Raw genomic sequence first — 10,737 nt, 5'->3', positions numbered from 1 at the left:
CTTGATAATTCTGGTCTGTGTTCTGTACATAATGTAGCGACACGACATTTATTATTATTTTCATCATTTAGCAGAACTTGAGGCACTAATAAGTGCGGATCTGCCTTGAAAATCAAATTTATCATAATATTAAATGCACACGTAACTAATAAGAATATTTATAATGAAAATCTTAGAACTTATACACACAAAAAAAACCGATAATAGACACAAAGCGGACAGAAACTGTCTTGCCACTGTCTAAGCATATGACGGTCTGGCTGTTGGCAATTCCCTGCTGAAGAGAGAGACTTCAATGTTCTGCCAATACGTCTGTGCAGGAGGTACTAGCAGAAAGCTCCATACGTACAGTTGCGGTTATTGAGATTTGCAGTTTCCCCAAAAATGTTATCTTTCATTTCCGATTGTTCATCAAATGTTTAATAAGACTTAACTTTTAAACAGAAATTTTGGGGTGCAACAATCATTCCTTAAGCTTCCTTTTTCAATTAGTCTTCTTTCTCAAAAATAAATGATATTTCATTGTTTAATTTTTTAAATTTATCTGTTACAAATGATATAACTGTATCTGAGAAACGTCCGCACTTTCTCCTACATTCAGCACTCTCAGTTTAGGCTGGCCGCTAGTAGCTTTCATTGAAATCAACTTCGCATGGCGTACAATATAATCTAATTATTTTTAGTAATATGTAAATCTCATTTTACATGGTACCCACGCAGACCTATCTGAAGACAGCTGGCCGCCTAGCACATTAATCTTTCACTGATGAATGCCAAACGGCTGCCACGCAGAACGTAATGGTCTGGCGCGCTATTCCGTTTCCTAATAGCCCTCTTAGGCGTTCACAACACTCTCACGGTACAACTAGGGATCAGTACAATCATAAAACGTATGCTGTCCTATCTTTGACACAGAATATTTTGGAATCAAGAGATGCTACAGATGTCAACAATTTGGACAAACACAGGATAAATGTCAAAGCACAAAGCCATATTGTGCCTATTGCACAAGGCCTCACAGTATCCGAGAATGTAGAAGCGATCAGGCAAAATGTATTAACTGCGGTGACACAAACCTCCGATATGGAGCAAAGTACGATTTCAAGCATCCTGCCTACTACAACGAATGTCCAGAATACCAGCGGAGAGTACTCTATGTCCGCAGTATCATTGAATACTATTCACCATTTCCAAACGTCAGATCTCTCATTCCAGAGAGAACATCAAGTCAGTAAATGTACTAATATCAGTGTTACTTAACGACATCGTTCTCAGGCAATTAACTGCCTATAAATAAATTTTCAGAAGGCGAAAGCTGCAACTGCGCATGCAGTAGCCTACGCCGCGGAACAAGACATAGATTTCATATTTATTCAAGAACACGCGGAATGGCAAAGTCATAGACTTCCCATTTAAATGGAATGTCTTTCAAAAGGAGAACAAAGAAGTCCCTCCACGAGCCATCTTATTTGCACCAACTCAGACTGGTCATCTAATATCATTTCATTAGAAAGAAACTATATTGCTGTCCTATTAGAAACACATAATCTTATGATTATTCTCAACTCAATACACTTCCCACCCACATCAAAAATAAATGCAGCTACAATATTCATGGTCAGTTTGCTAAAGCAGTACAAATAGCTAACATTCTCTTACAGGTGACTTCAACACCCGTAATATAAATTGTAGATATGCCAACACAGACCCAAGGGTCATAACCTTGAAGACTTTCTCTCTGCAAATAACTTAACTCTAATTAATACAGAAGATGCTCTTCCAATGTTTGATAATATGTATGCACAAGGTTGGCCAGACCTTACATTGGCTACATCACCCGCAGCCACACTTAGGCAAGATTGGACAGTGGTCGAAGAAACTAGCTTATAGGAACATAAATACATCACCTACAAAATCGATAGAACTATAACTACAACTTTTATCAAAAGATATTACTCCCCAGGAAGAAAGATTCGAGCATTTACAAGAATAATAAAATTACGACTTTTCACATTCCACAAATGCCTAAATAATATAAGATCCACAGCAGACACAGAGCATTTTATGGATGATCCTATGACTTCTCTACAAGAAAGATGTGAGGAACACCTCCCCGTAAAAGTACTAATAAACAAATTAACAAGCTGCATTGATGAAAAAGGAAGCTACGCATACAACAGACCCCAAGGGTCATAGCCTTGAAGTGCCGCGCGCTGAGAAGACGATTGAAACAAGAAAGAACGAATAATATTCAGTCCAACACTCTCATAATTTTTCAAAAAGAAACGGCTTTATACAAACGGATGGTTATCGAAGCCAAAACAAATTCATGTGAAAATGTTTGTACATATAATACTGTTACATATGGTATTTACCACAAGATTGTAATGGATAAGCTCTACAAATATTCGCATTATTTTAAATCGGGACTTGTGTGAGGGGGTCGTGTAGCCCCTCACCCTGACCCATACCATCTTGTGATGCTCTAGATAAGGGGGACGCGGTGCTATACCAATTAATCGCTATGGTAGATAGGTAGTGTTCGCTTCCTCCGTCACTTGTCCTATCTTTGACTATTTCATGATGTTGTCTTGTGGCATGATAATGCTCAGCTTGATACGCTAGTCTTTTTAGTGATTATCCTCATGGCTTTAGTGATTATCTTCATGGTACTTTCTTCATCAGCCATATCGAGAATCTCTTGCTGCAGTATATATTTAAGCTTTAAGGAACATTAAATGTCCAACCTAGAGACTAAGCAACAGCCGGTTAGATAGCATCAAGCATATGATTCATTCCACGTACTCTGATATATTTACCAAGAGAGTAATTATAATTATGTACTAGAAGCATATTTTCAGCCTGATTTCCCAAGTTGTAAAGAAATCAGATCCAAAAGCAATGGAAAAAAGCATTTCTTTACATTATTAAAAGAATCAGGGCAAAATAAACGGGAACTTGTGGAAAAGGAAAGGAAGCTACAGGTAAAATTTCAAAAAAAAGAATTTTATTGCACGGAAAAAACACATATACAATAAAGCTAGGTAATAACTTGGCACATAAAACTGGGCATACCCAGTTAATATACATTGTTCACTCTTGCCAGAAAAGGAATTACTTTACTACATGCTGCAGATATAAAAATTTCTTCATGACATACATTACTTTTACAAATGAATAAGGCATACAAAAATATATACAAACATATGTAAATATCAAAATATATGATTGCTATAATTCTAACAAATCAAATCAATTATTCTTTGGCTTGGCGCATTTTAAGCAATAAATCTACATGGAGTTTCTGTTAAACCAAAAGTTTTCCAGGAATTAATTAATTCATAAACTCTACTATAGAATACTGTTGGTAAAGATGAAGTCCAATGTATTAAATATGTAGATTATTATTCGTGAAAATATATGAAGATTTGCCGAATCGAATCATTTAACAAATCTCTGCATGGTGCTATTTATACAAAACATATCAAACAGGGAAACAAAATGTTGTACGTTCTGATGGCAACACAAATAATCATGTTAAGTTAAAATAAAGATATATGACATATATTTACTCATATATGCAATTGATGAATTAAGTTTTGAATAAAAGAAAGGGTACAGAAGGAGCAGAGAGACAGAAACAAAATTGCGAAGCATTAGAAGATACTACTTAAAACTATCATTTATTGAAAAATGCGATATCTAGCCCACGAACTTCTAAATTCTGCAGATTGTTGTCAAAATCAGCGTTGTTGCTTACTACTAACGAAAAATCTAGTTAGGATGGAAATCCTTAGAATCTGAGATAAGCAATAAAATGTATGTTATGATAAACAAGATTTCGGGTCTCATTAAAGAAGATCGTAGGCTACATTTATGCTGTGAAATACTCTTGGGATTTCTAGGCACAGCAGAGTAGTTCTTGAAAACTGCTCTTTTAATATATGCCAAACTTTGCTACTATGTTTTGAATGCATTGCATGCAGAGGAGGATGTTTCGGGGGAAAAAAAAGATGCAAATGATGCCCATTAGGTACATTTTTTTTTATAATTGCATATGTTATAGCACTTTTTTTTATCAGATCTTGTAATAGATTACCCAGACAATCTCTACCTTTTAAATTTTTTCTTATGTTATATCCTATTACACATTCCCAAAAGCAGAGTACAAAACAAGATATTTTTCTGGGGGGGGAGAGAAATTTTTGTGTTAGTCTTAAATAGTTCACATTCAAAATTAATCCATTTTATTGCATAATAATATGATGTATATTAAAACAATATCATTAAAATACACTTAAATATGTTTATGCTTTCCCAATGTACTATATTTATGTAATAGACAGTTATGTCATATTACAGGAAATCATTACAAACAAACAGTTTCAATTATATACTTCGTACTATAAATTTTACATTGGTTTTAAAGGGGATATACGAACGCTTTATGGTACAAAAAAATCAAAGCTATAAAATATCTATTATATACGGTAATTGATACATAAATGCATTAAGAAAATAAGCTAATTTTATGTCAGAATTACAGAATACTATATCATAATTCGAAGGTACTCATTAAGATACTAATCGAAATAACAGATCTATAATTCATTTTTCTTCAAACTCAAATAAATGTCAATACAGAGAATATTTCCTACATTAATGAAGGGTTAAAAAGTTGACGAATCTTCCAACCAAACATTTTTGTAATTAAACTGTTTTATAATGAGTTCGGTAGAAATATCCTATTTTAATCAACACATCACTATATATTCACACAGCATTTAAATCAGCATAAATAGGATATATTTATTAAAATACCAGCATCACTTCCGCGATGAGTCTGAAAAATAAGTATCCTTCTCTTTCTGAAGCTACCTTTCGGAAGCTTCATTCTTTCCAGATTCAATAGTTTTCTAAATCAATTTTATTCTGCACAATAAATCTGCACATGATTAGCAGTATTTTGAACATTCAAAAGGTTTCCTGCTTTTATTATTTAATTAATAGAATCCTCAATACATAACCGCTGAAGTCTAAGATGTAGTTAGGAAATGTTTGAAACTTTCGGACACTCCATGCTTCCATAATTAATCACAGTACACTACAGAGGATGAATACATCTTTCTGAAAGATCACAGTATATCAGCGCATAAACAGAAAGCGGAAAATTTGATCAAGCAGCTCGAATGCTTCACAAATCATCCGAGAAAATGTGAAAATTATGACATCTGACGCAGATGCTATAACTGATATTTTAATCGTCCAAACTTTGAGGCGGATATTGAAAGAAGCATGATATAATAAGAAATCATCGTGAATTAGGCACTTTCAAGAAATTGAAACTGTATCGTGAATTAAGCACTTTCAAGAAATTGAAACTGTTTCCTGAAAGAAATCTGTATGCGTTTCAACCATTCAGAAAGTCCACTTCTGCTTTCACACACTTTCCAGTGAGGACATCCATGGCACTCACTTTTAGTTCAGTATCACCAAATATCATGATTGTTTGAATTTCTCGCTTGCCAGCAGGCACACTGTCAGCAGAATGCGAGTCGTCTGGCAAGTCCAGCACCAAAGTACCACAGCGTTTGACACCAGGATCTGTAATAAATGCTACATCATCTCTCTCACTACAGTATATATGAATGACACTACATGCTTGGCCACTTCTTGCAGGAGTATAGCGACGAATGACAGTATCACCAACGCAAACGGATTGGTCGGCAAGTACAAATTTGTCAAAGACATCAGCACACCATTCTACTCCATCTTTAACCACAAGCTTTTCTGGTGGATGCACGCCATTAATAAACCTGTAAAATGTTACATTATGGATTAATCTCATGCTTAATTTAAATTATGGTTTTTAAAGTTACTTTACATGTAATTAATAGATAAAAAAATAGGAAAGAAAAGAAAAATGTTAAAACATTTTTTTTTTTTAGAAATAAATTATACTTCGATGATAACCTGGTTAATTTGTTACTGAGATTAGAAAACATATACTTTACGTTCGTATGAAAATGCAAATATTTTAGGCTCATAAATATTTATAATTTTCTCTAAACCGTCTTATAGTCATTATCATAGTTTATATAAAATCTTAACATAACAAAAAAGTCTGGAAAATAAATGTTTAATAACATGCTTGAAAGCATTTATTGCTCATATAATTTCACAAATTAATATGAAAACAAATATTATTAAAATAAACATTAAAGTGAGATGATGTAAATATCAGAATTTCTTCATTCCGTTTACTGCATTATCAACAGATGGAAAATTAGCTAATATTATATAACGGTGCTTCGCACGCTCTCAACAATGAAATTATTCCGTAATTATTGAACGGAGAAAGACTTTCAGGATTTACACACAAGAATGAAGAAAAATAAAACATGAGTTTCTCAAAATGTTTGCCACTTGAGAAGTCTAACGAAAAGTCTCACCTTGAAGTTCATGATAACCAGCTTTCATCAGTTTATTGAAATCGACTTTTTCATATTTGATATCTTTATTTTCAGCTCTTCTGTGGTTTTGGTCGATCTCTGTAGACTTTAATATAGCCTTATAAGTAGAGTGCGATAAAAAGGACTAAATGGGAATCAAGAAAGTACTTCGCCAAAGTGATTCCGGAAGCCTCTAGCGATAACTAACTAATGATTGTCAAAGCGATTTCTGAACAAGTTCAGGACTTCTCTCTGTTGAATGTGGATCCATGCATCTTGGATCCACAGTTTGTAGTAGGCATTAGGAATGAACTTCGTTCGTAAGAATTAGATGGAACATCCTGAATTCAAACTCTGAATAAAAGAATATGAACCCAAGACGCTTTCATCATACAACGACCTTTTGTGGAGGATAAGATATGACAACGACCATTTCAGGCTTTTTATTGTCTCAAATGTAGTAATTTTGACGGCTGATATATAAATAAATCCAACCAGAAGTAAGCCTCATAGCATAAAACGATACCCTACGGTTGAAAACAGTGTTAATCACTTGGCTCATGATGTTGGCAAAATCTAGTCTTTTCAACTACGTTCGGCCCGAGAATTTGCTTTAACTGTATTTTTGTAATGAAAAATATCAAAATCTTTCTGATTATTCTCTATGCTATGACTGGACTAACGTCAAATTGTTGGGTCTACTGTCGTGTTAGTATTGATGGCTTTTTCTCAGTTACTGCTTTGGCAACGCGCAGCGGTGATGGTTTTAGCCATTCTTGATGTTTTTAATTAGATCGCAAGCCCTTTTTTTCATCAGCCACTGAAGTCAAACTTGCACGTTTGACAGTCGTGATAGCTTTTAGCTTATTTTTGAAAGCACTAGGACATAATTCCTTGTCTCTAGTTAAAAAGATGAAAGGGTTTGACAGGGAAAAATGGTCTTCTACTGAATATCAGTCTATTTTAGCTTTAAAAAAAGAGACTCCGTAAATAAGTTTCCTTTCGTTCTCTAGGCAAGCGCACAAAATCTGGCGGTACTAACTCCGCTCATTGACGAGTTATAACAAATTAGCAAGACCCACTGAAGTGCCATGTACATGGTAATGTTGTACGATTTACTTTAATTAACACATTACTTTCATGTCCGTCAGCCTCACCTCAATGTAAATTAAATTAGATTTAAATAACAAGAGAAAGTGCAGATTTAGAAAAATTTAGCTTTTCATCAAGGAAACTATCTCACGTATCGTCCACCCATCAGCAATGACAGTTTAGTATAATGCTTTCTAGTATTGTTAGCTGTTTATGTTTAGGTATCAAAACCCAGTTAGTTAACAAGTTTACTTCTTCACTGTATTTCTAGTTTTACCTCTTGGCTACATTTCGTAAAAATATACACTTTTAATTTAGTGCAAGGACGATGTAAAACTAGAAATAGTTAAGAAACAATTAGGTTCGTCTCTCTTGCTACAGGGGCGACTCCAATACAAGTGACTGATAATTTGGTTGCGATTTTAAGTAAGTTGCGTATTAAATAGCATATTGAACTAAAATACACTTATTATGAAGGCGCTGCACTTGCCGCGCACGGAAGAAATCGCCAAAACTGCTAGCGGCAAAGATAGCCCTATTTGATGTGATCGGTTTAGCGATCAAGCTATGGTATGCAAAGTCGTCAGCTCTATACCTAATAGAGCAGCAGCAGCCAAGAATACCTTCACAGGTGCCCCGCACTGGCGAAGATCGTTATTAATATCTGAGCCCATTGTTCACAACCAACAATTATAGACGTGCCACAGTCTAAAACAACTATCGGCAACATCAATCACAAATCTGCCGTAGGTTTAACCTAATAACATAAGACGGTATTAAGCGTTTTTATGAAAGGAATTTTCGCTGTGTCGTCTATAAAGTTTCTGTATTTCGTTTTTCAAAATAAAGGCATTATTTTGCTTACAAAACACACCTCATACACTAATGTTTAAATTTCATGTGAATCATATATTATGAGTTAATTTTTAAGAAATATTTTAATTTCACTTTACTATTTTTCTGCGTTTAACATATTTTTAAAATTTTTTGAAAATTTTAGATTTACTTTTTTTTTTATTCAAAGAAAGAAAATAAAATACTTAAGAGCAAAATAACGAACAAAATATAGTTTAATATATAAGGTATTTCTCCTGCCTTCTTAGTATGGCTTCCTGGTGTAATGCTCAGCACATTCGGCGCGTTTCGAGAGGTCCTAGTCCCGGCGAGGGCATTGTTCATTTTTCACGTCTTCCGTATCAAAAATACCTAATGTATTTACAGTGGCTCCCGAGCTAAAAATGGTGGTAGATGATAATTCTTCACCACCATGATTTGGCGTCTAGGTCCCCTAATCCCCAGTCGCCCTTTGAAAGCGGGAGTATATAAGGTATTCCTCCAACCTTCTTAGCATGCCTTCGTGGCTTAATGGTCAACACACTCGGCGTGTATTAGAGAGGGCCGTGGTGGTGTCCCAGTGATTCAAGTCCCGGTGAGGGCATTGCAGATTTTTCATGTCTCTACAAGCATACTATAAAATCATACTATAAAAATGGTACATCAAATTTACGTTTTAGATGTATGTTTAGTTTCTACACTATTATGAGTTTTTTACATTTAAAATGCTGAAAATTACAAATGAACTGAAGAGTACTTTTTAGAAAATTTCCCTTATTATTATGACAGGAATTAAAATTCTTGGTCCGATTCGTAAACCTTTTTGGCCTTCTCAATAACTCGAGCAATACCTTATTCAAAGCTCTTAACGAACAAAAACAACTTACAGACGCACTGGTGTGATAACAGGAAATCACAACAAATTTCATTGCCGCCCAAACACAAAATATACATAAAAAGATTGTCTACCACTGGATTTAGTAACTAAAGACCTCCTGGTGTCCCACTGCATGTATATTGTAAACCAATTCAAAGAATGAAACGGGTTCGAAAAATCGGAATTGGACGTTAGCACAGACAAGTCGGAGAGAACAGTCCATGAATCAAGGCTGCATGCACTACGCATTGACTACAGGCCCGATATTTACTATCTGAAAGATACCCTTCAAGATGAATGCGGTATTAGGATAACGTGTTCATATGGCCTTTTTTATCCTTCTGACAGATATGCGCACTATTCTCACAGATCTTCAGAAAATCTTTAAGATTCTAGATCGGGCTCTTAAGCGAAAGGACATTCCAGCAGAATAATGCAATTTATCATCAATCTTCAGTTACCACGATGATGATTAAGGAATATTCAACTGACATTAACACCATCATTTGGAACGATACCCACAATTCACTGATCCCATATAAGGCTTACTATGAAGAACTAGAGAAAGACCAAACCGTTCTTAAGATACTTATTCTATCAGTTCTAGTCTCTTAGGGTGTGTAACAGTTTCGTATCCTACACTCTAGGAATTAAAATAAATTAACATATTGAATTACTGCGCACATACCTATTTAGGACTCCGACACCATAGGTCAACCTAGATCTGCGAGAACTGACAACAGTCGGGTCTATACCAAACAATACAGCTCCTTTAAGTATCGCTAAGCTGACGCCCTGAGGGATTATCACTTTCAGTCTATCTGAAAAAGCATCACGTATAGTCTTTTGGAGGATGGTAGATTCGGCAAATCCACCCACTAAGAACAAATAGGAAATATCTCCACTGCTATCGCAAGTGTCCAAAACTTGGGCTACATGTCTACGTATAGCATCTAATGTCGGCTGGAATAAGTTCATCATAACGGAGGGCTCCATTCTTAACATCCCTTGGGATGACCATTTGATATCTTTATGTCCATATTTCTTGAGAGCTGCATCCATCTGTAATAATACAACGAAAAATGTTAAATGTCAATTTTCTAACAATGATAGGATGTTCGATTAAAATAAAACTTCGAATTAAAATGGCATTACATGTCATGATAATGTTGCAAAAACATATTAAAATCTACGAAATAACATATGTGTCAAGCAAGAAATTTTTCTAGTTTGTTTGGATTTTTGTGTCTAAAAAAGTTAAGGTTGTTGTTTTAGTTTTGAAATTTGCGCATTTAACTACGAAAAAAATGGCTCGTTAGTGATTAATTTGCCTTTTAAAGCTTTCTTTTCCTGCATCGATATCATACTACACTGATTTCCAAAAATTAAGGACAAATCAACATAGCGATAACTCGTTGAAAAATAAGGCAATCCGTATAAACTTTGAATATACAAATAAGAATCGCTAAGTAAACTATATGC

The 10,737-nt window shown here is 34.7% G+C and overlaps 1 protein-coding gene across 2 annotated transcripts in view; it reads right to left on the bottom strand.

The window, feature by feature from the left end:
* Positions 1-2,985: 2,985 nt before the first annotated feature.
* LOC118183251 (heat shock 70 kDa protein 12A-like) overlaps positions 2,986-10,737 on the bottom strand; it is a 118,163-nt gene continuing 110,411 nt past the window's right edge. For both annotated transcript variants that reach the window (XM_035352720.2, XM_035352721.2), the window contains 2 exons: positions 9,944-10,317; positions 2,986-5,816 (listed from right to left, as the gene is read on the bottom strand). In XM_035352720.2, coding sequence (XP_035208611.2) covers positions 5,411-5,816; positions 9,944-10,317 — 780 coding nt within the window. In that variant the 3' untranslated portion in view covers positions 2,986-5,410. The remainder of the gene's footprint in view (positions 5,817-9,943; positions 10,318-10,737) is intronic.

Source organism: Stegodyphus dumicola, chromosome 5 (assembly GCF_044657685.1).
Source record: "Stegodyphus dumicola isolate Sdum_Otavi_A_Nest chromosome 5, ASM4465768v1".
Lineage (NCBI taxonomy): Eukaryota > Metazoa > Arthropoda > Arachnida > Araneae > Eresidae > Stegodyphus > Stegodyphus dumicola.
This window is presented reverse-complemented; position numbering and strand designations above follow the sequence as displayed.